The sequence below is a fragment of the Mya arenaria genome, chromosome 13 (genome assembly GCF_026914265.1).
Source record: "Mya arenaria isolate MELC-2E11 chromosome 13, ASM2691426v1".
Classification (NCBI taxonomy): domain Eukaryota; kingdom Metazoa; phylum Mollusca; class Bivalvia; order Myida; family Myidae; genus Mya; species Mya arenaria.
Window position 1 is genome coordinate 39,245,205 of NC_069134.1, and position 25,112 is coordinate 39,270,316.

General features: G+C 33.7%; 1 protein-coding gene across 1 annotated transcript; it reads right to left on the reverse strand.

Annotated features, from left to right (window-relative positions):
• Positions 1-10,667: 10,667 nt before the first annotated feature.
• LOC128213405 (uncharacterized) lies at positions 10,668-12,957 on the reverse strand. Its single transcript, XM_052919060.1, has one exon. It carries the CDS (start codon positions 12,940-12,942, stop codon positions 11,107-11,109), a length of 1,836 nt encoding a protein of 611 aa, XP_052775020.1. The 5' UTR covers positions 12,943-12,957; the 3' UTR covers positions 10,668-11,106.
• Between the last annotated feature and the right edge of the window lie 12,155 nt (positions 12,958-25,112).

A 25,112-nucleotide genomic window follows, 5' to 3' on the forward strand; every position in this document is an offset into this window, starting at 1 on the left:
TTGTAGCAGTGTGGTTTCATTGAGATAATGTAATTTGGAAAGTAGTCTTGAGGAATAATTATCCATTTTGTGACACTTCTCAGTCAGAGTTCATGCAGATTGTGATGTAGTTCACACTTTTGGTTCTTCTAAACTTTGCTTGCAGTATTGTGATGGTTCTCTCCTGAACATCCACTCTTTGTGCTACCTGGAATAGAAAATGAAATTGGATTATTTAATCTAAAGATATTTCAGCAAATCTTTACCTCTTATTGTTTATAACATGTACAGTGAGCTAAAATTTACCTTGAAATGGGAAATTCATGTCAGCACTATACGGTCTGCGATTTTTTTATAATGGACCCATTTAATGGTTTGGAATGGTGACTTAAAATTGGCTTTAAAATTTTATTTGTATAAGTAATTTGCAACGTAACCTACCTTGGTTTTAGCTTTTCTGCTTCAGAGTACAATTAATAGCTAAAGGATTTCACAAAATTAGTTATAGATATTGATGTTGTTCTAAAATAACCACATCAAAAAGATTACAATTATTCAATTGAAAACAAAGAAATGGCAGCGATATTAAAACTGAGTACTGAATAAGTGTTGGAACAATGTTCGTGTATAAAGCCACATTAAATAAGGACAAACGGACTGGAAACAAGAGGCTGATAACAATGTCATATGAAATCAATTCTAAAACATTTTTGTCAATTTTTTGCCATTAGTAAATTAGCTAAAAGTAAGCAATCAGTGGGTGTTAAAATTCATGCAGTATATCAGTGAAGAAAGTATTGATTACATAATTGTCTGTTGTACACAAAATAATTAATATGAGTCCTGATCAAACTACTTTGCAGGCTATACTATTGTTGAAGGAAAACTATATCTTCATCATAAAAATTTAAACGTTAGATGATTTAGTGCCAATCTAATCACAGTGCAATACTTATCAGTGTGTGTATACCACATGATAAATTACGTCATATATGCTACGTCCGAAGGCAACATTTTGTTTAAAATGAAGACTTAAAGCAAAGATAACTTTTCTTTTACTACACCAATTTAAATGAAACCAAGGGCAGTCTATGCCGCTTAAATAGCCCTGCCTTCCTTTTATTAGTGAAGTTTGATAAGGTGTTTAGTTTCATCTAACACTTCGACAAACAGGTTTCCAAAATAATGTTTTGACAGTGCTCCGTCAGACGGCCGTATTGTGAAAAAGTTTGTCGGAAGTATTTTAACTAAACTCTCAATTGAACTCTGGTAAAAGACAGAAGGAGGTGCTCCTTAAACGGCGTAGACTGCGCTATGTTTCATTTAAATGGTGAATAAATATGAAAGTTATCTTTGTCTTTGTTTAAAGTCTTCATCTGAAGCAAAATATTGCCTTCCGGTGTAACATTTATGACACAGTTTATCATGTGGTATACACACACTGATTATGTAGATGATAGTGTCACATATAATATTGAACCAGTGAGCCTGATTTAAATTGTTTTATTATTGGTATAAGGTTTTTGGTGGTTTGTACAGATTCACCAATGATGTTTACCTGCTTAATGATGTGACATTGGCTTTCAAGGTTTATGAAGAACTACAATGAATTGTCACTCTTTATTCTTTTAAGTGTAAGATTACAGCAAATTTCGCATTGTGAACACCAAAAGCAACATATTTACTTGGTTCACTTGTGATATATAGGATTTGGCAGTCTATCTGTGAAATATATTGCCATCTCTCACTGAAACAAACAATTACCCTGTATTTATATCATTAACGGTTATGCCATCATGCATTAACACCATTTTAGTTTTTTAAACATAACTGTTGTTGAAAGTATGCAAACTAAACGTTTAACTTGTTAAATTTTATTGATTTTAAGCTTAAATTTAAAAAAAATAAATTAAATGCTCACTTTTATTAATTTAAAGAAACTTCTTTCATGAACTCTGCATTGCATAAGCAGTCATGTAATATCCTCTTTGATATAACCTTACATAATGTTTTCACAATTTAACTGGACAATTTGTTTGAATAATTGCATTGTAATCCACCTTCAGTATGCCATGATGAGACAGTCATCCACCTGCAGTCTGCCATGAGATGGTCGTCCACCTGCAGTCTGCCATGAGATGACCATCCACCTGCAGTCTGCCACGAGATGGTTATTCACCTGCAGTATGCCATGAGATGGCTATCCACCTGCAGTCTTCCATGAGATGGCCATCCACCTGCAGTCTGCCATGATATGGTCATGCACATGCAGTCTGCCATGAGATGGACATCCACCTGCAGTCTGCCATGAGATGGGCATCCACCTGTATTCTTATCAGATGGTCAGCCACCTGTACTCTGCCATAAGATGCTCATCCACCTGCAGCCTTGTATGAGATGGTCATCAACCTGCAGACTGCCATGAGATGGTCATGCTAGCTCTTTGAAAATTAGCTATTGACTCATATCAGTGTACAAGTTACATAAAACCTGTTGGCATGTTTAGACATTCACTGGTCTTTAAAACTCATTCATACTATTGTATGGCAATAAGACGGCTGTATGGTACAGACTGACCTGGTCCATGGCCTTAGATGCATCAGAGACTTTTTTTGGAGACCTTGATGATTCCTTAGGCTTGTATTAATTCGATTTTGCTATACATTCTTTATGTTTTTAAATCATTGATTGAAATTTTAAGAAGTTTGATACAAGAAGCCTGTAAGATGGTACAGTTTATTTTGAAGTGATATGGTCATTGATTTTTCATTGGGAAGATACAAAAGTATGGGAGTAAACTGTCACTGGTTAAGATGCTTTCATGTATAATTTTCATATGTAACAGCTTTCTTAAGTACAACTGTTTGGAATAAGAAATCTGTGCTGGTCAACAAGTTAGTATTGTCTTGAATTAAATGTATATTTAAATAGGTTTTTTTTCTAGTCAAATTTTGCTATGGATCAAATAAGGCTACTACTTATATCCCCTCATATGCTGTTTAACTGTGAAGAAATCATAAACTTGTAATATGGATACAGATACAAATACAATTCTTATTTTTGCATTCAAAACAAATTATTACAAAACATTTTTTTTGACGAAATTAACCAATTATGTTGATCAAGTTCATTAAGATAGCAATGGACATAATTCCCGTAAGAAATTAAACAATAATTACTAAGTATAAAACTCCAATATCATCTTTATTTTTGTCTTGTTTTTATCTGACTATTTCCAGAATTTTTTATTTGTTGTATCATGAACTTTTCATATTTACATTGGCATCATTTTAAAAGTTGTTTAATGGGTACAACATTTTACATATGAACCCATGAAATGTTGTATTGATAATGTATTAGACAGTATAGAAGTTATACAATAATAAAATATGATATTAAGCAATATTTGAGTAGTTAAATTTATACCATAGTGCCACCATGTTTTCATACAGATTTTTATACTAGATTGTAAAAAAATCACATTCTTCAAATAATGTCATTGATAATTATATTCTTTTTATATACAACTAGCTTTATTACTTGATGTGACATCCTAAATGAATAGTATTTGATATGTGCATGTAATATAGCGACATTGTATGTATTTAGTCATTAGAATAATCATAGTTATGATATAAATAAAATATCAAATATATATGTGGTCATTCAATTTGATGTTTTCGAAAAAAGTCATACTAATGGATTTAATTTGTATGGTAAGGTACTTAGCATTCTGTTTCTTGAATGTTTATCATTGAATGATTGTCGTTTGCAGACATTATGTTATGGAGGAAGATGAATCAGAATAAATTGTAATGCTTTAGTTGAGTTCATGAAACGATGGAACAAAATTTATTTGTAAAACAGTTATGTTTATTATTTTGAGTTTGAATGTTCTCTTCCGAATCATACATTTGTATCTTATTTCATAATTATGTTATCACTAAAATATAATGGCCATGGGCTGTGTGTTTTGTGAATAAATTTTGAATCTATTTCATTAGTTGCCATACACCATATTTGCTTAGAATACAGCCAACATTTGCAGCCAATGAAATTGCAGATAGCATTAATTAGTAATTTCACCCTTTACAGGTGTTTAAAGGCCCGCCTTCTGCCACTCATCCAATACACAATGCGTTGACAATTGCTTAACCAGAGGTAGTATTCTTAGATGATATGAAGTAGTATTTTACTTCGCCCATTCTTAATTATTAAAATGTTACTTTATGTCACAGTTGCCCTTCTCAACTATTGCTCGTATGGACAAAAGAAACGAATAAAAACAATTAAAACTGACAAGTCAGCAATGTTCTTGATAAAACGGAATGTCCCTACATTCCGTTTTATCAAGAACATTTGTTTACTCTATGGCGGATTTTACTCTCGTGTTTTTTTTTTCCGGAATTTTTGAATTCCAAAATGTATGTGAATTTGTTATTCAAATTCCCAAAATACCTATTTTAGACATATTTCACCGTATTTTTTTAATAAACTGGATACAATTTAATATGCGAAATATTAGCTTCTAACTTGATGGACATATTTGTTTTTGCAGATAAAATCATTTATTAAGATGTATTTTAATGAAGAGACAATAAGGTTGAAAAAAATAAGACTCCGAACTTTATGCTAAAACTGTTGACTGCTACACATTTTATGAGGATATTCTATATTCATATTTAATGATAAACAATCCTCGATCAACACAAACAAAATAAAAGTTCTTCCATGAATTATTGTAAATGAAATACGTAAATGATGGATAAGATTTTCAGCAGTTTAGCCAAACATAGATTTCATTTCATGACCTAAAGTCCGGATCGTGATATATAGGAGTTAAAAATGCGGTACCCTGAAATTACAAGAGCAGTATGCAGAAATACATTTTTTCATACTTTCCAAAGCTGACACAATTACTCATATTTAAAGACACATGGATTAACTATTATTATTATTATGAAGAAAAATATTAATTGAAACATAAAAAAGGCTATTTTATTGGAAATCTACCGAGCTCTTGCTCTTTCAAGTTAGCATTGCAGAACTGACTGCGATATATCGAGCGATTCTTTTCGAGCAGGTTCGAACCCAGAAACAGAGGAGAGCCATTGCTCGACATGTCTAAGTGTCCTCTGCAAGCATGTTATACTTCTGCATAATTCTTAATTAATTAATTACTAGAAAAAAATATTACCATGCAAGTCTGGCTTTTTCTGTTAATCATGACCTGGATTCGAACACGTTGATGGACTAACTCAGCATGATCCGGGAATAAATCAAGATTGTTCAATACATCATTCTAAAGGTCTTGTAAAAACCCAACCACTTGCAACATATTTGGATTTTTTATCTGTTAAGGTGGCCGACCAATATCGCCTTATTTGGATGATAAATAATTTAATAGTGAATAAATTTCAAATTAAGCCGAACTCAAGGCTTATGACAAGTGCATGCGCTTGGATGGTGGTGCAAAAGAAAAAAAACCCGAGCTCAAAACTTTTCAAAATTGGTCAGGGTCACGGATCGGGGCAAGATCAGAAAAAATGACCTTTAAACATGTTCATAGCGTATTCGCACTCCATTGACTGCTTATTTTCTAATATCGCAGAGTCCGTTAAATTAAGTTGTCCCATGCATACTTTATATCCTTTCGAATACCGCTACCGTACATCGACGCGCTACCGTAGCCGCCTAATGCAGACCAATTTTTCAAGGGTGCTGGTTACCGCTACTGTTTTACCGTAGGAATACTGTAGACGACTGAAACGTACCGAAAAAGTAGGTACGTCCAGTTCCACAGCCGCAAAATGCACATTTTCCACAAATTTGTGGTACGTTTTTCATTGAAATAAGAAGGATTGTGAATTTTTAAAACAGCTTTAATACGCTATGGTACTTTGTCTTAGAAACAGTTACTACACTACGGTATTTCTTTCAAATATAATAACCATGCAAAAATAAGCAACGGTATTTCTTTAAAAATCGCCATTCAACATTATTCGCCTCTGGCTTTTGTAAATTTGCTTTAATAAAACAGCATGCTTAAGCTTTTCCTCTTGTATCAGAAGTACGCTGTGGTATCACTGTTAAATTTAAGAAATGAGCAAAACTGCGCAGTGGTATTACTGTGATATTAGTTTTACGGACTGTGTGTTAACTTCGATAAGGTAGACATTTCATGTTACTAAATCAGTCACTTAAGTGCACATTGGTAGCGTTCTTGAATCTAGAAGTATGCAAAACTACGCAACGGTATTTCCTGTATAAACATAATACGTAATCAAAATAACACAACCCATTTCAAAGGCGACGTTGCCTTTGAAGGTCATTTAACACTAGTTACGCTTCCTTTTAAAAATGTTGAAATATATGCTATAACTTTCTTATAAATCCAACCGGACATCTATTACGTGATCGCTATAAAGTTATCATGGAAACCAATAGTGACTGCAAATATATCAATATATCAACAGAACATCCATTAAAAAATAGCTGTCACAGTTGCCATGAAAACCACTGCAATAGACAATAAACCAACCGGACAAATATCACAAGGTCGCATCAAGGTTACATTGGAACCACAGTGACCCCTGATATGAAAGTTGTATGGGAAAGGAACATGACTTAATACAACGTGCATCAATACATATCTGTCGATGAAGCAATGATCAAATGTCACGGTCACCATTCAAAAATCGTTGGTGCTCCGTGTGTCATGGGGTATCTCAGGAATTACCAGGCATATTTAAGTCGAAAGATAAAAGTAAGGTTGACTCAAACAGTTGTAGAGAACTGAAGAGAAAACATCACAGAATGATCATGTTGTATTTGCCGACAAGTTTAAAACATCAGTTCCTCTAGTGTTTGGAAGAAAAATCTATACAGTCGTGTCACGCATTAAATACCGGAAGAACATATCAATTTGTCAATCGCAAAATCAGTCCACGAAAAGAGATGGCAAAGTTAGGATGCTCAGCAGAGGGGAACACATGGCATGAAATATTTCGGACCTGAAGCTTATGTCCACTGCATGGGAATAATCAAAACATGTGTGCAACCCGCTGACATGTTTCAATCCTATACTATAATAAATAGCCGACAGAACAAGGTTTTGACCGAAGAAGTAAATACAAAAGGAAAGTGGGAAAAAAACATGCATCAAAGTTATTTTTTAATTCAAAAAGGGCATGGGTGTTGTAGACAGTCAACATTTACAGTGTACCAACACAAAGTGCTTATTTGTGGACCTAATGTGTGTGGTTTGCCGTGGACATCTGGCTTGTGATTCATCATGTATAAAGCGTCAACCCTCCTGCTACCTATAAGCTGTTTGAGAGAATGGTAATACTTTTTTTTACAGTATATTACAAACATGCTGTAGAATGCTAAATAGTAACCATAATCATGTTTAATAACATATTGATCGTTGCATGTACTACCAACATGAAAATTGAACAACATCTTTTAAAATCAATCAGTTGTTAATGTTTTAAGTTTCTGTTTTTAGGTTGCAGAACAACTTATCGGCGGGAATAGCACACGTATAAGGAAATCCAAACAAACAAGTGACATTTTTTAACCTGACCTCTTTGGCGATGTGCAGTGCAGAGTCAGCTTGCACAAGTATAATTCTAATGTTTATAAAATAAAACTCAAATGAAATGTTATTTTATTTAAGGGAATGTTTTATTTCGTATCGTGGCATTACCTCTAGGAAAGGCCGAATGGAGGTCAAGTCCAACAAGACTATGGCTACAGAAACACAGAGGAACGGAAAACAACAACTCATGTATGTAAAACATTTTCAATAATATATGGGTTTTTTATATAATTGCATTTTGAAATGACCCTTAAATCGAAACAATGAACGGCCCCTGAAGTTCATGAAAATACATACATTAAATTATTTCTACTGTTTAATGGCACATCTTGAATTTCAGAGTCTAGTACAAGAAAGCGCCGTTTAGATCAATCATGTATTAAAATAAATATTCTATATAGTATTGATGAAATAATCATAACAAAATGTTGTTCAGGTGTTAACCTTTTGTTCCTGAAGGGACGAATACGGTAATGTTTGTTTTAATGTTTTTTACAGAATTAAACATTTCATGCTTAAAATGAGGACATATTTTTCGAAATTACACATATACAATGCAATTGTCGCTAACAATGTGTCTTGATAACAAATATTCATCAATATGTGATTTCTTTTTACAGACCGATGCTATTGCATTACACCAGAAACTCCACTAGACTCTGTTGCCGTTTCGTTAATCGCATGCTGTGATTATACTGGTGTTGTTTCCCGTGACAAATCTTGCGATATTTTAGCAATATAATAGTAACAGTCAAATATTTTGATTTATGTTTTGTACTATGTTTTTCTATTATATAATTATGTACATGTGTTCTTTGTTGATAGGAGAAAAAATATTATCATTATTGATTTTCGTCATGTTTGATTTTATCCCTATGTTTTCCTCAAGTTCCTATGATGTAATAAATGATCTATACATTTTATAACCTTGATATATAAATGAATTATGAATCGTATTTGGATTTTAGTCCTATAAGTATACATTTATATAGGAAATGAATGAACCTGTGTGTAAAATATCATGATAGAGAATTGTTATTTTGATTCCTTTCTGATTTATTTAAAAAAAAACATATTGCTTTTTAATCGCTCTATGCATGTGTAAATACTAAAATAAACAAAAATATGTATAATATAATGAAAACTACAGGGACAAGCCCATTAGTCGAACAGTAAACTAGAAATGTGTCCATAGGACACGGATGCCCCCACTTCGATTTTTTGTCACAGAAAATAAGCCATAATGATTATTCAGGATAATCTGCACAAGGGCAAATCCTTTTCAAAAATTAGATCGGATAAGATATTTTTTAAGTATTGTTGGGAAATAAAGGGCCCTAACTCCTAAATGATTAAAGCGATTTCCATGGCTATCGAACTTGATCAAGGTATTATGGTCACAAACATGTGTTAAAAGTTTGGTGAGGATTGGACAAACAGTTTTCAAGAATTAGATCGGAAACAATCTTCGGGACGTATTTTTCAAGTCTTTTTTTGCAAATAAAGGGCCGTAACTCCTAAATGACAAAAGCGATTTCCATGGCTATCGAACTTGATCAAGATATTATGGTCACAATCATGTATGTAAAGTTTGGTGAGGATTGGACACATACTTTTCAAGAATTAGATTGGAAACATATATTTTTGAAGTATTTTTGGCAAAAAAGGGCCGTAACTCCTAAATGACTAAAGCGATTTCCATGACTATTGAACTTGATCAAGATATTATGGTCACAAACATGTGTTTAAAGTTTGGTGAGGATTGGACAAACGGTTTTCAAGAATTAGATCGGAAACAATCTTCGGGACGTACGTACGTACAGACAGACAGACGTACGTACGGACAAGGGCAACCCTATATGCCGCCACTTTGTGGGGGCATAAAAATAGGCCCTGTTAAGGGGTACACGTCAAAGACCCAAACAACAATGAACTAGAGACACAAACATTGTTACACCACTTCTTAAATCATAAGTTTCACTTTTTGTTTTATTACTGAATTTTACATAGAATGACACTTGCCTGGAAAACTGTGATAATGTGATGTCTGCATTAAAATTAAGCACGGCCAAAATAGCGTATTTATAAATACATAGTTTAGTCACACATGGCATTCCAGAGAGTGTTTATGTGGATTTTTTTCAATTTACTCAAATTCAAGCACACACATGCATGATATGATTGAAATGATAAAAACATTTCGCAACGTTGCCTTACAAACATCTTTATAAGCATTGTACTTTTGAAATATTTTGGAAAACCTTTTTCTACTAAGTACTGTAGTACAAAATTGCTGTTTTAGAAATATCAAATACAAGCCATAGCGTATTTATGAGGAAAACAACAGACATAAATATCGAGTTACTACAAAAGTTAAAACTGCCATAGTGTATCTATGCATGCAAACGTGGTATAATTCCAAGATTGATCATAACATTAAACGTCTCCGGCAATTTTGAAATACATATACCTGAAATGTTTGTGCTAGAACTACCAGTGTGTATTAATGCATAATATTATCCTTTATGTACTTAACAAATTGTTCAAAGAAGTAATTCCTATCAACAAAACTCGCCTATAGTAGTTTTATAAACATTATAAAAGTAGCCAATACCGAAGATGAAAATTACCACAACCTACATATCACAGGATTACTATTGGGCTGTTTTGCATACATGTGCGTTTACCTACTGATGATTGTCTTCAATCAAATTACTACAACACACGTCTACGGTTATTCCTACATTTGTTCAAAATTCATCATATCCGTAGTGTATTAATGAGAGTTTTGTATTTTTCCGAAGTCAACCAGAGCGTAGTTATGCCGATATGTCATATTTATTAATAAGTGAATATTTTAATTGCCGTTACATAATAAAACAAATAAAATGCATTTTATTGTATTAATGTGTCTATTAAAGGGTTTAAGTAAAAGGAAAAATGTACATTTTCACTAGAACATTACCTTATTAGGGATAATGTATATGTCACTAATTCGTGAAATGCAAACTTGATTTATAAGGGTGTTATGTTATATAATTTTATTGCTCTCCAGTACAATCTATAATCTTAACATTTGCTAGTACATGTACATTCAATATGTAATATGCAGTAGATGAGCTAATAATGTTAACAATGATAATCTAAGATACAATTGGTATTATGTCGAAAAGGTTCTTTGATAGACAAATAGATGTATTCGGAAATGAAATATAGAGCAATCTCAGCTTTCAATGATCTGTCTATTAAGTTGTAGTGACAACACTTTGAATTTAGAGACTAGATGTAAAGTCAATGCTAATATTTTTTTAAACACTTTTTAACATTTGTTTCTTGTTCTTTGATAATTATTATCACTAATATTCTTTATAAGATGATGTCCAGAGAGAAAGATGAACTAAAGCAGTAAGTCGACACTGGTTTGGTTGATCCTCCCTGCTGTCATGGTAATAATGTGCTGCTCTCTGAAGAGGATTGAGGAAAACACAAAGCAGATGTTCAAAAATATATATCAAATATTCACATTACTTAAGACCAGCTAAGGCAACTTGCAACTTTTTCAGGTAAACCTGTCGCTTCCTCTTATTCCACTCATGTAAAAAATACTGTAAATAGAAGCAAAAATGAGATTGATTCATCTGGCGGGCTGACTTTTTTATACACTGAATAAAGCTATTGAATTGCTCACAAATTTCAGAATTAATGCTTTCAAAGCCCTGAAGCCTTGATGAACGGAAAGCAACAGAACACTTGTGGGCATAGCCATGAAAGATGTCATGAAAAAATCTTACATTTCTGAAGTAACCACTCTCCCGATTTAAACAATACTCCTGAAGATTACATGCAAAGTCATAAAATACATCAGAAGGAGGTTTTACCAGGTGTGAATACAGTGAAGCTGCTGGGTCTTTTCTTCCTTCTGCCCTTGTCATATGGAAGCCATAGCAGTGACCATGGTCTGCACAAAACCATAAAAACAAAGTACTTGTTCCTGGAGCTGAGACATTTACCTTGGTGAAAAACTTGTTGCATCGCTCAAAGTCATGAGCAGCATCATCATGGTCAGCATTCTTTTTGTTGACATTTTCTTCATCAATTGTAAATTTCCTTATGTCCCTTACCTTCAAACCAGACTGATTGAAGTAGTATGCACGGCCATATTTCTCTGGATTATATGTACCTGGTTGTGGAATGGCTTCTTCTGAATCATTGCAACTAACATCTACTGACCTATTGCTAAGATATTGAAGGAAAAGTTTAATATCATCTGGAATAAGATTACCATTGCTTAACATAGACTCACCAATCAAATCATGGAGTTCAGGTGCATACTTTCTCATTTCAGTCATGCCAGAATTAAACCTAATGTTTAGTGCAGATTCACTATAATTACAATCATTAATTACCTGATCAAAGTCCTGACAATATCTTGCTGGCAAAAGACTTGTGACTGAAGCTGTTGTTGCCAACATCTTAAGAACAAAGGCATAAGCTGTCTTTTCTAAATCAGACATATTTGAATTGAAACGTTCAAAGGATGGTTTTACCGCATCTGGCAGGACTAGCAACACTGCAGCAACTTTTTCAGAATCATCATCATTGCCAATTATTTCTCCTAATTGTTTCCTAGAAAGGTAATCTAAATTGGTTCGAATAGAAATCAAATCAGCTTTATTAATATCTCTTACATTTTGTAGGAAACATCTGTCCATGCGTCTATGTAATGTGCGTTGAACTGGAATTGAAGAATCTGGAATACTAATTTCTTCAAATGTGGCATGTCTGAATCCAACACCAACCCTAGTGCCATCACAACACAGTCTTTTTGGCTCAAAACCACATACCTCACAAGGCTGACGAAAGTCAATCTTCATATTGCTTGCCCAACTAAACCACCACCTAATAAAAACACTAGCGTCCATAAACTTTGCATTTGGGTGACGAAATTTGTAGAAGGCATCCTTTACCTGGCAAAATCCCGAAAATGTGCATCCGGTATTACTCATAACCATTGAAACATACTCCCATCCAATTTCATCACCAGCTGCTGTTTCTGAAGAAAGCACATGAAGGCATTCATCCTTACCCTCTTGCCATGTTAACTTACATGGATTTACCAAACTACAACATAACCTACTATAAACCATACATTTGACCGGAGCTGTACCTGTATAAACAGTCAAAGGTACTGGACGCTCCTTCAAAGTCTTACCCTGATTGTTCTCATCTAGCCACCCAGCACCGCAATCACAATTACCTTCAGGAACAGATGGAGATAGCTCTACCCCATACACACATCCGTTTGCATCTCTCTCACGATCAGGAGTTGACCAGGTGTCACGATTGCAGGTATTAAGCATCAACTTACTGCTTCCTTGCTCACATGGAAGATGATTGCTCTTTGCAGGAAAATTCCAAAGCCCGGTTTCTTCTTCAAAATAGTGTAAACTCCTACTACTACCACCACCACCACTATCACTTGGCCCAGTACTACTTTCAACTTCAAACGTTTCTAACCTTTCAACTTCATCATCATCATCAGTAAAAATTGCCACTGGAGTTATTGTAACCATGTCACAGTCTGAACTATCTCCATCACCAGCATCAACTCCATCCTCAAGAAGATCAAGCCAGTGCTCCGATTGTGATTTTAGAACAGACAGATGTTTACAAACCTTTGATGTGAGCAAGTTGCCGACATATTTCTTATGACCCTTTCCTGCCTTGCACTGGCCACTGTCACAAGTCACTATGTAGGTTCCCTTACTTTTATTAAAAGTTAACCTTACCATAACTGGCAAGCTGTCTTCACCAGCTAACACATAATACTTACGCAAATTCTTACCTTTGTACATTTCAACTAGCGAATTACCTACATACTGTAATCCTTGGTGGTGCTTGTAAGAGAATTGCATCTGAAGCATATCGACAAGGCAAAGTCTCAATTCAAGATGTCACAGACTTTTACAAATATGCTCATGAAAACGAAAAATTTATCTCTTACATCTTCTACACACAGGCTGACTATGACACTGCTGCTGCCAAAGTCATACGTGGAACTATGAAGCTACATGCAGTTCGGTCTGCAAAAGGTCAACTTATGTCACGGAAAACTTCTTGTTACTTAGCTAAAGAACTTCAGCGAACACATTATACATTAACTTTTTGGATGTGTTTAATGTGTTGTAAACATCAAAAAAATAAATATCAACATTAAAGTTATGGAAGCCAGAACTACTTGTTACTGTGATGTTTGTATAGAAAAATCCTGTAACACCTGGACTATTCATGAGCTCAATAGCAGTACAGATGCGGCACACAACAAAAATACTGCCTCTTATATCATAAAAGGAAATTACGTTGTCGCCATTTACGACGATGACTGGTATATCGGACAGGTGATTGATACTGATGGGTCGGGCGAAACCGCAAAAATAAATTTCATGACTAAAAAAGTGTACAGGGGCAAAGTTCAGTTCAGTTGGCCATCACGAAAGGATGTTTTGTGGGTTGAATCGAACAGAATTGTAATGGAAGCCAAAGAGCCTGCGCCACCTGATCGATTCCGTCGTTTCTTCACGCTGTCTTGTGCTGACCATGACGAAATAAGGGTAAAATGTCAGCTGTAACTATTTCGAGAATCAGACAGCCTGCAACATAAATGTGTTGAGTATTACTTATTATACTCATGACATAATGCTTAAAAGAAATAATGTTGATTCCACCGTTGTACTTGTTACGATACTGTCAATAGATTTTTGCGCGTTCAGTTAATGTTTGTATGGTAACTTTTCCTGTGTATGGACCAGACAAATAATATAAGAATGTGTTCTAGATTTACATTTTATTCCACAGATACGTTATAAGCAAACCAAAAAACATATATAGACTATAAACAATTCAGAATTAATGTTTATTGACTTTAAACCATTCAAACCATTTTCTATCTGTTAATGTTACTATTGTTTTGACAAAATAGTTATAAAATGTTACATTGTTTTAGACTTTTAATTTGATTGCAACAGATAGGTTATGTCTACATTATACTTCATGTTAATGTTTAAAAGAACAAAGTTTTATGTATCTAATACAGATTTGATCAAAACAAACGCTTTCTTTGTTTTTCATAATATAGTTGTTTGTTTAATTATAAATATAAACTGAAATAACAAATTGGCATACAACAACTGATACGTTACATTTTACACATCTTGTAAAGCGTTTTGTTAGCTTCAGATTGATATGTAAATCGCAATGACTACCAATTACAGTTCAAAATTATAGACTTAGTCTTACAGTTTTGCGTATAACAACGCTTTTAAAATGCTTCATGTTGATATAACCAATGAAAAATTGAGGCAATTATAAATGTGTTAATAAAAATCGACCCATACATGTACAAAAGACAACATTTTTTTTCACTATCTATTTAAATTGACAAAGTTTTTATTTGCTAACAATGAAATTAAATTAACATTTTCAAGAGTTTGACATGCCTTATATCCTTATATGAAAATGTTCATAAAACTTCATATGTCATGTAACGTATCTGTCGGTTCTTTCAGCTGGTCTTGCTACCACAGTAACACAGTAAATTACCGTAGATTAACTAAATTATTTCTCAAAGGTGCCCTTCAAATATTAGTCTTTAACATGAAACATGAAAACATGTTATTTAAAGACATGACAAACTGGACCAAAAACCCATGTCGTTTAGGACCTGTATATGGAGAATGAACGATATAATAAAAAAGACGGGCCAATTTTATGACACTCATACATTCTGTATTTCTTATCTGCCTTAATCTAGCCATGCGTACAATAGATAGCTAAAATTGAAGGGTAATCCTACACCTCAAATGAGGGGAGAAATCGAAATAAGCCGTTTCGTGATCACGCATTGGTGGTGTCCTTTATAATCTTTAAAGTAATTGTCAGCGGTAAATACGTGAGCATAAATTAAGTTAAAATTAAATGATAGACACTTTCACATTGCATTGTTTTATAAAGAAAACTCGTATTTGTTGATATTTTGGAGATCACAGATATCTACTTTCGAAATATCCGCCACAGTTCGTAGCCGTTCGTAGCCAGCATCGGAATTGATCATTTTCATTATACATACATGAAGCGCCCGTATGCAAACAACCGATAGCGTCCTTCATTCAACTACCGACATGATTAAAATAAATATTTCTACCAGGGTCATCAAGGGTGAAGTTGCTTTTTAATGTTTATATTTACTTAGTTCTGCTATAATTCAAAAAGGCATGTTTAGCCAAGTATTTTCTTGACAGGCGACACGGTAGCCCAAAGAACTGGAGCTTCTTTACGCCTAAGACACATACATACTTTTGTGCATATTTTGTCGCCTCGAATTTTACAGGGGTTGTCTATCATATAAATCCAAGTAAGTTTAAAAAAAACTTCAGTATATTTCGTCAGTATGGGCAGTAATGTCAGGTGCGTCCATGCTTCCCGGTTCATTGTTTTGAGTGGAAAACGTCCTCGATTCGGTGATTATTACCACTGTTTTCTATATGTTTCAACGATAATTTTTAGAAACGACCTTGTGCACCGAATGAAAAGCAATTGCTCGTTTACGAAGACGCTTGTTTTAGATCAAAATAATGTCGGTATTAAAATATCTCGTGAAAACAAGCATGTTCTTACTAGGCTTCCCGACTCACTCAATGCATTTTTTGCTTCAAAACAACTATTTAATACCGTTCTCTTGCGTACAAACCCAACCCGAAGCTTTGTTTTGGTCATTTACAGTATTGCTATTGTTTTCCGAATGCAGACAGCCAATTTTGGAGTTAAATCGGCTCATTTACGATAATGCTTGCTGGTTCATTTTGTACATTTTTAGAACCTAGGTTCATCCCAAATCTGGAAGATCTATTGCATATTAAAATAACGAATAAAAGGCGTCGATTTTTAAAATGCATGTATATGTTCTAAAGCACGTCTAAGAAGGGTAATTTTGTTCAGGCAGTGTGAACGCACCTGACATTACTGTCCTTGTATCAGATATGAAACTGGATACAGAAACTGGGAAACCGTTATGCGCTATTTTTAAACGAGGAGACCTAAATAAGACAGTGACCAATGATTGCGCTGTTTATTATTTTAATCATGTAAGATGTCTTGGGCTTGTTTTGAGGATATGTATGCGAATGTGAAACCACGTGTAAAAATGTAGCTCGTTGTCTGATTACTTTGATTGTGCTGTCGGCCTTAAACAAGGGGAAATAATTTCCTCGATTTTATTTGCACTTTTTGTCGATGATCTTGAACGATTCTCAGAAGCTTATCCTGTAAGCGGACGTTCCTTCGATGATATCACTGTTATACTAATGTTATTTGCCGACGATATAGTATTTTTCGGCAATACTGTTGATGAATTACAAAATATCTTAAATTTGTTGCACGTATAACGGTCCGCTGTAGGCGGCGGATGTGCGTTCATAGTATAACATTCCGTTATAGTCGGGAGTACGTTCATAGTACGTATGCTTACTTGGTTGGTAATATGCAAATTAACAAAGCCCGGGCTCTGTATGGATTGACAATTTGCGGTATATAAACACTGGTGGACCCCTTCAGGGTCAGTATGCTTTACTCTGAAGTGATATGTTGGCCTTGTTTGACGTCGCACGTTACACATGTTTATTGTTTGAAATGGGGACTAGAAGTTAACATAGAAAAGACAAAGATAATGATATTTCGGAAAAGGGGCAATTTACGTGAAAATGAAAAATGGACATATGACAATAAATATCTTGAAACAGTTGATGATTTTAATTACCTTGGAAGAGTTTTTTTTACTACACCGGGTCTTGTACTAAACCAAAAATCCATTGCAGGGAAAGGTATTAAAACTGTTACGGCCACGTTGAATCATGGGTCTGAGATATGTGGATTTTCAAAATCGAAAGAGATTGAGCGAATTCATCTTAATCTTTTTAAATCTATTCTAGGTGTTAAAACGAGTTCATGCAACATGACCGTTTACGGTGAAATAGGTAGATACATGTTAGGGAACCTTGATTATCGTAACAACTGGGCTAATAGGGTAAAATCTTATATGTTACATATGTATGGTTTCTCATATGTCTGGTTAAATCCAAACTCAGTTAATTTGAAAAACTTTCATACTGTGTTTAATAATAGAGTGCTCGATGTGTTTAAGCAATCATGGTATAAAGGATAAGCAAAAGTAGTACTATATGCACAAATGAACTCATTAAGGATCATTTTGAAATTGAACTTAACCTAGATTATTTACCAAAGAAACTAAGATATCTTTGTCTAAGCTAATATTGTCATCTCATAAACTGCATATAGAAACCGGCCTGAATGGTATCTCCAGGGTGGCAAAACGGTATGACGGTGATGCATCCTGCCTGCCTGCCTGCCGGCCTGCCTGGCTGCTTGCAATAATGTACAGAAATACAGAATGGGATGTTATGTCCAGGGTGGCAAAACAGTATGACGGTGATGATGCATAGCGGCTTATTTCCGTCCACATTTTTTATTTACGGGTTCTATCCGGAACCGATGCGAATTCTATCTGTAAATATCGCAACAAAGATGAGTATATGTCAGCTATTTTCGCCTTTTTATTGTTATCTAAAAGAGCTTTGGAAATTATCTTTATTTCAAAGAATGACCATAATATATGTTACTGTTAATTAATTGGTATTTGTTATGCTGTAAACAATTCATTAGTTTGGTGTAATGAGATTTGTTATTTTTTACGTTATACAAGTTTATGCATGAGTTGCAATCAATGAAGTATTTTTGGGGTTTCTCTAGAATAAAACGTTGTTTAATGTTTTCATATTTTTTGAAATATTTGAACCACGGTAGTTTTAACATATATTTTTGTCACTTAAGTTTATACAGAATATTTTTATTATCAATTAATTTATGTTGTCTCAAACAGATGTCAAATCTTAAGCGGAATTATTTTTGTAACAAATTATCATTTTAAAAGGCTCAGCCCCTCGCAGCTTCTGTGTCCGGATGATTACTGCAACTTCATTGGCTACTTATTTGCTCAACTTTTTGTAACGCCCTTTTCAATTGGATGAATAAAATACGTGTATTGGCAAAACTCCAAACGTTGTGTCTTTAACCGTTGGAGTCACATTTGCTGTTTACTTCTCTTTTTCACCTGATAATAAATCGAGGAAATAGAAACACTTTTTTATCTTTTTCTAGATCTCGGAAGGGAGTAAAACGGAGTCGTGCGCATAGCACAAAACATTCAATTTAAGAGATGTCGTTTTACGATCGTGTCGATTAAACAAAAACAATGATCACATTTCACATCAAGAACACGTTGGCGACGAGCAGAAACTGTATTTTTTGTGTGTGTTATTTTTTAAATTATCACTTATTCTAACATAATATATATATACGCACGCATAGCAGTTTTATCCCAAGTACCATGCTTCAAGTTGGCCTAAATTCATGTTTGAATCGTGTTTAAATGACTTTATTTCCTTTTTAACACGGAAACGGAATCTAGCCATTCTGGTCACCATATTCTATTGGTGTTGACACGTTACATGTTATCGTTTTGGAGTCTATAACTACGTTAATGCTAAATGATTTTGTGGGAATTTAATTAAGGTATACTCTGGTACGCTCGACTAAATAAAGGGTTGAGCCTTAAATAGGCCCAAAAAGAGAGAAAATTCTGTGTTAGTAACACATATATATCCTTGTAACAGAATCATATATACATTAACTTTGGTGAATCTATAATTTTATGTAGCCTTAATTGATATGAAGGTCCTCGTAATTAAACATTTCAACTTTGACGTGGTTTTAATTTAAAATTTCAGCCAATTAAATTGCAGATAGGCAATTTCATTAAGTACTATACTTAATCATTAAGAGTTGGCAGGCCCGGCCTATTGCCACTGATCCGATGCAGTCTCCCTGCGTCAGATTTTGTATTGACAATGTAATACTGTTATAATGTTGTATTCTAAGTCGGTTAGATGACCTGAAGTAACATCTTTTAGATCTCGTTCGCTAAGCTCACTCTGCCTTTTCTTTATCATTTATATTTTCCCATGTCATTTGACAATTACATCAATTGAAAATCAACAATGTTTGGATGTTTAATGCATAATTTAAACCTAATACTAATACAGGTATTCCGAAATCCGATATAAAAAACTTGTTGAAGAACCCTCACAATCCATAGCCTTATAAGGTAGCATAAGTTCACTTCATGCGCACTATTTTGAAAAACTTACTACGATACGGTAGTCATCCGAACTATCTATGTATATAGACCTGTCTCGCTTTAGACTTGGTTCGTTCGTGGAATACCCGAAAATGCAAATGTACTATTGTTGCTTCAACGGCTGAGTTTGAGCGTGAAGTCACTTCAACCTCAAGCGGCTGAGCAAGTTGATGGTTTACCAGAACCAATTCTGCCTTTATGGGCGATCCAGGTATTCCATTTGTGTCACCAAAGATATTGTTTTACTGCTTTTGAAGAAAAACACATGTTATAAAATATAAATATATTTTCACATTTGTGCCCATTGTGTTTTTATTTAAATATTGCACATAATGATAATGCTTGGTAGTTTAGTAAATAAAGTAATGCATCAATGCATAAATAAGTTATAGCGCAGCACGAGTATGTGTACTTTGACCTTTAAATATTCGTGTGACCTTGACCTTTGAGTTCTGGACCAAGGTCAAGGTCACTGCGCAGCGTCTCAATGAGGACAACATTTGTACCAAGTAATATGGTAATCCATCAATGCAGAAATAAGTTAAAGCACGGACAGGAAATGTTACAGCCAGACGGACAGACAGACAGACTGACAGACGGGCGAAGTGTAATAATTCCCTCCCCACTCCGTCGTGGGGGGGGGGTGTGTGTTGAGATCTGTTATTTATAAAATAGTGAACTGTCATTTTTGCCATTGTTGTGTTTCACCATTATGTCAATTTATACAGAATTGTTCAGTGTCAGTTGTGCCAATTTCTGATAGTCACCATGTTTGACTTTAAGGAATCGTAACTTTATTTCATAACCTCACCATAATTATTATTTATTAGTCAATTGTTTTCTTAAATGTTCTGCAGTTCCAATAATTATTTACCAAACAAGGTTCCTAAACTCAGAGACATTTGACAGTATTATAAGACTTCTTGTTCAAGGTTTTGTCTATTTTGAACACTGATGTTGACATACTGCTTTGTACATATCACTATGCCTTTGCAAAGTTTCATTCCCATTAACGTTTAAATTAATTTCTTATGTGTACATATATTTATCAATGTTCTGTTTTTCAACATATTCCTTAAACATTTACAAAATGTTCATTTAAATGAAATATCTGTATTTATATCACTATGTCATTTTGCCATGTCACCCTTCTTTACTACCTGTTATGCTTAAAGCTGCATTCACACAGATTTACCATTTAAACAACTTTTTTATTTTTTGTCTTGGAAAAAACAAATTTTGTGTAGATATCAACAAACCAATAATTTAAGATTACTGACAAAAGATCAAATCGCAGATTTTTATATTTTCATTCGAAAATTAATGTATTATGGCTTAAACCGTTACTAACGGTTCAAGACATATGCATAAAACAGCTATTTTTGAACTTAAGTAAAAAAAATCTGCATATAAGTGTCTAATTTTTGTCAGCAGTCTTATATAACTTGTTTCCATGGATTTTCTAAAAAAAATGGCTCGTTCCAAATTTAAAAAAGCTGTGAGAGTGCAACTTTAACATTTAAAATATATTATTCAATGTCCCTTTTATAGGCACTGACTCTCCTTTCTCATTTACAAACATTAGAATTCATAATGCTTAAAAAAGTATGCCTGTTTCAACTTCTCAACCTACTCTGCTTCTTTGGCATGACCCTTGACCATTCGATTGTGTGTTGCTATTTTTTCCATTTCTGTGATTTATGGCTTTTCAAACTTTAAAAAAATAATGTCTTTTTGACTAACAACCATACCAGTAATGGTTATACTGATTTTATAAAACTACAAGCATATCATTTATTGTTTTGTTTCTGACACCTTTCAACTTTAAGTTAGTAAATCATTTAACAAATATACCTATTTTCAACCCATTCATTACAACATAACAACTGAAACTGAGTCTTTTTAAGCCCCCCCCCCCCCCCATGTAAAAGATATTCATCACCCTATAAATTGTTTCATTCAAATACTGTGCACATGCATACTAGGTACATATTACTAGGTTTTCATGCATTTTCATTCATATTCTTTTCTTTCATACCTGTTCTATTTATTTGCTTATGTTTTTTTGTATTGACATTCAACAATGTGACTACTTCAGTGAAATAGTGGCAGCATGAATTTTAGTATTGTATTAATTTGTCCGTGTGCATTTTTATTCCATGAATTGGTATAATGTATATGTCGCACTCACGCCAAATTATAACAAAATAATATATTTCTTTTGTTTATTAGATTTTTAGTACAACTCTACCATTCCCAGCAAACATACTAACTCTGTATATTTTTTGTTATCATGCTTGTTACTCTTTGTTGCATACAAAATATTATATTGACCATGTTCTTTTTTGTTTGTACAAATGTTCACATTTCAGTAATACTATTGCATTATTCGTTCTTATATTTCAATGTCATATTTTTAAAAATTGATAGGTTCTCTAGGCGAAATAACATTAACTCACTTCCACAAACCTCTGTACAAATGCTTCACTTTTCATGTATTAAAACATATTCCTCACTTCATTTCATTGTATCCTATAATTTTCACCACTTTCTTCATAAATCTTTTGTGTCATTATATTTCCATACAAACTTAATGATTCAACTTCCTAGTCATACCACTATCAACCTGCATCATATTCTGCTTATCATTCTTATTATGTCTTATGCCTTAAAAGTGCGTACTGCATGTTGATTACATAATGTATATTACCTATAAGTGTCATTATATGCAAAACTTGTTTCCTTTGGAAAACTTAAAACTTCCTTTTCCTAAACGTTACCTTTCTATTATATCATTATATTCCTATTGTGTTATTGCATTTCTTTTGTTTTAAAATGTTCATACTTCTATTACACGTGACTTGAATGTTGACAAAAGTGTTAATTTCCATTTCTGAACCTTTCACATTTCGTTTTGATATCTTAAAATATTTTTGTCATTTATTCTCTTTAGACTTTAACAATTCTGTCATTTCGGCTATTACCAATACCAACAATTCAAATATTGATAGTGTAGTATGAATGTTCTGTATATTATATGTTCTAAAGTATGTTCAGCAGCTTATAGTATGATTATTTTTCAATCACTGTTTTCTATGTCATTAATCTGTGTCAACATACTTTTAAACTACTATTCATGTTAATTTATTCTTATATTTGTATGTTTCAGAATCAAGGTTTTCTTTTTCACACTACATGTAAATACCATGAACACTTCGCACATTTTTTAAAACAGCTTTCTTGTTCCATCATGCATGCCTATAAATCATCTACGCCACAGAACAAGGAAAATGATATTATAAATGGTGATCAAACTTTTTTCTTAAAGCTTATGTATAACCAACTTATTTTAGTTTATACTAAATGTATTTTTAATTGTGTTAAAATCTGTTTCATAAGCAAACATGTTTATGTGTGTTTTTTTCAGTTAGAAACAATGGCTTTGTAACACTTAATTATAACGGTCATCTTGTTTCGCGGATTATTAGCCAAAAGTAAACATTGTTTTAAGCAGATGTCCTAAATTCGTTTTTCGGATAAACTTTGGTGCTACTCTTGTTTAAAGTTAACATTTCATCAACGAACTTTAAAATCTCAACGTTTCGAACTTTGCCCAGACTTTACAAAACCTTTTTCTTTTGCATATTTAACATTTCAGCCATCATATCAGCCACTCCAAAAGAAAACCACATACTGATATAGTTCATGAATAAAGTTATTTTATACAATTATGGTTTCTGTCATAGTACTACCAACAGTTGTACAATTGTTAATGTGTCACGTTTTTTTTTCATTTCAAAATAACAGACCAATTCTGTCATCTTTTAAGTAACTTCATTGTACTGACATCTACAGTCAATGTTAGCCTTTACTTTATTTACTTCGTTATGACCCTACATATATACTTGCATAACCAATAGTTGTCCCGCGCTAACATCCAATTGCTGCATCTTGCAGCAACTTTTGTACTTGTTTATTAATGCATTTATTTGCTCACTAATGTATGCAATACACTTATCGGCGTATAAGTCAGATGCAGTTACTCCTGTTTTCTTCATAAGTGTCCTCTTTCAGACGTAAGAAACCGTTCCGCTAGGACGAACACCAATTTTATATTTTGAATCTATTACACAACTGATACTTATACTGTACACATTTAGGTGCATATATATGACTGCATATCACAGGGATATTTGAAAGACTTCAATAAGATTCGCTAAAATCATATCAATAACTTATAATTTCAAGAATGGCGTAGTGAGAAGTTTTTTCAATGATGTTTTCTGCGTCATATGAATGAATGTCGAAAAGAATGGTTCTTATCATGGATACCGAGTTTAATTGGAATAAAAGGTGCAGAAACACGGTCTTTCAACTGTATGAAACCACATTAGATCACAGCACTTTTAACACCCGCCTATCATTTTTTGGCGTTTTCACCTTTTAAATGCACGGTTACAATCTTGTTATCAGTTATTTATAGTTTCCATAAATGCATTATTTAGTAAGTAGTTAAAGGTTTATCAGTCAATATGTATGATGGTTATGCATGTGTATTTCGAATAAGAGTGCCACTACAAGGTCCATGTCGGCTTTCTAAAAATGAGGCAACTTTCCTTGCTAGATAGTGGTTGCGCGCAAACACCTCTCCTGTAGGGTAACCAATTCAAATTTACACCTTACTCAATACCTTTACCTGGTATTCCCAAAAATTGAAATATTAGTTTATCAAAGCATTCAACATAACGATTTTTCTAAAAAATATTTATTAAGTACAAACCAAATCACGATAATTTTATAAAATGCAATACTGTAAAAGATAGTCTTAACGTCCCTCCGCACAAAAGACAAACACATGTTTGCATGAGGCACATGTTGGAGCCGTGTGGCACACCGAAACGCACACAAACAATTTTCTTTTAAAGCAAATTTCTACATGAATAAACAACATTGAAAAGCTAGAACATAGTGTTCAATTCTATCTAAATGTTGCCGGTCCCTACGGCACATGCCCTGGTCAAACCTGTATACTACCAGGCGTAAACAATAAATAATTAGAAAGTTTCAAAGAGTCCTAATTGCGCCTCTTAATTCTTAACTTTTAAACGGTGATACAGATTTGATCATATATCCTTCATAGGAATGACAGCCGCCCACGAAAAACACCCGATGGATGAAACGTGTTTACCGTAGCGATGCACACGGGGCTTAAAGGGGCTGTACTGTGTATGATAAAATAGCGAAAACAAGAAAATTGTCGAA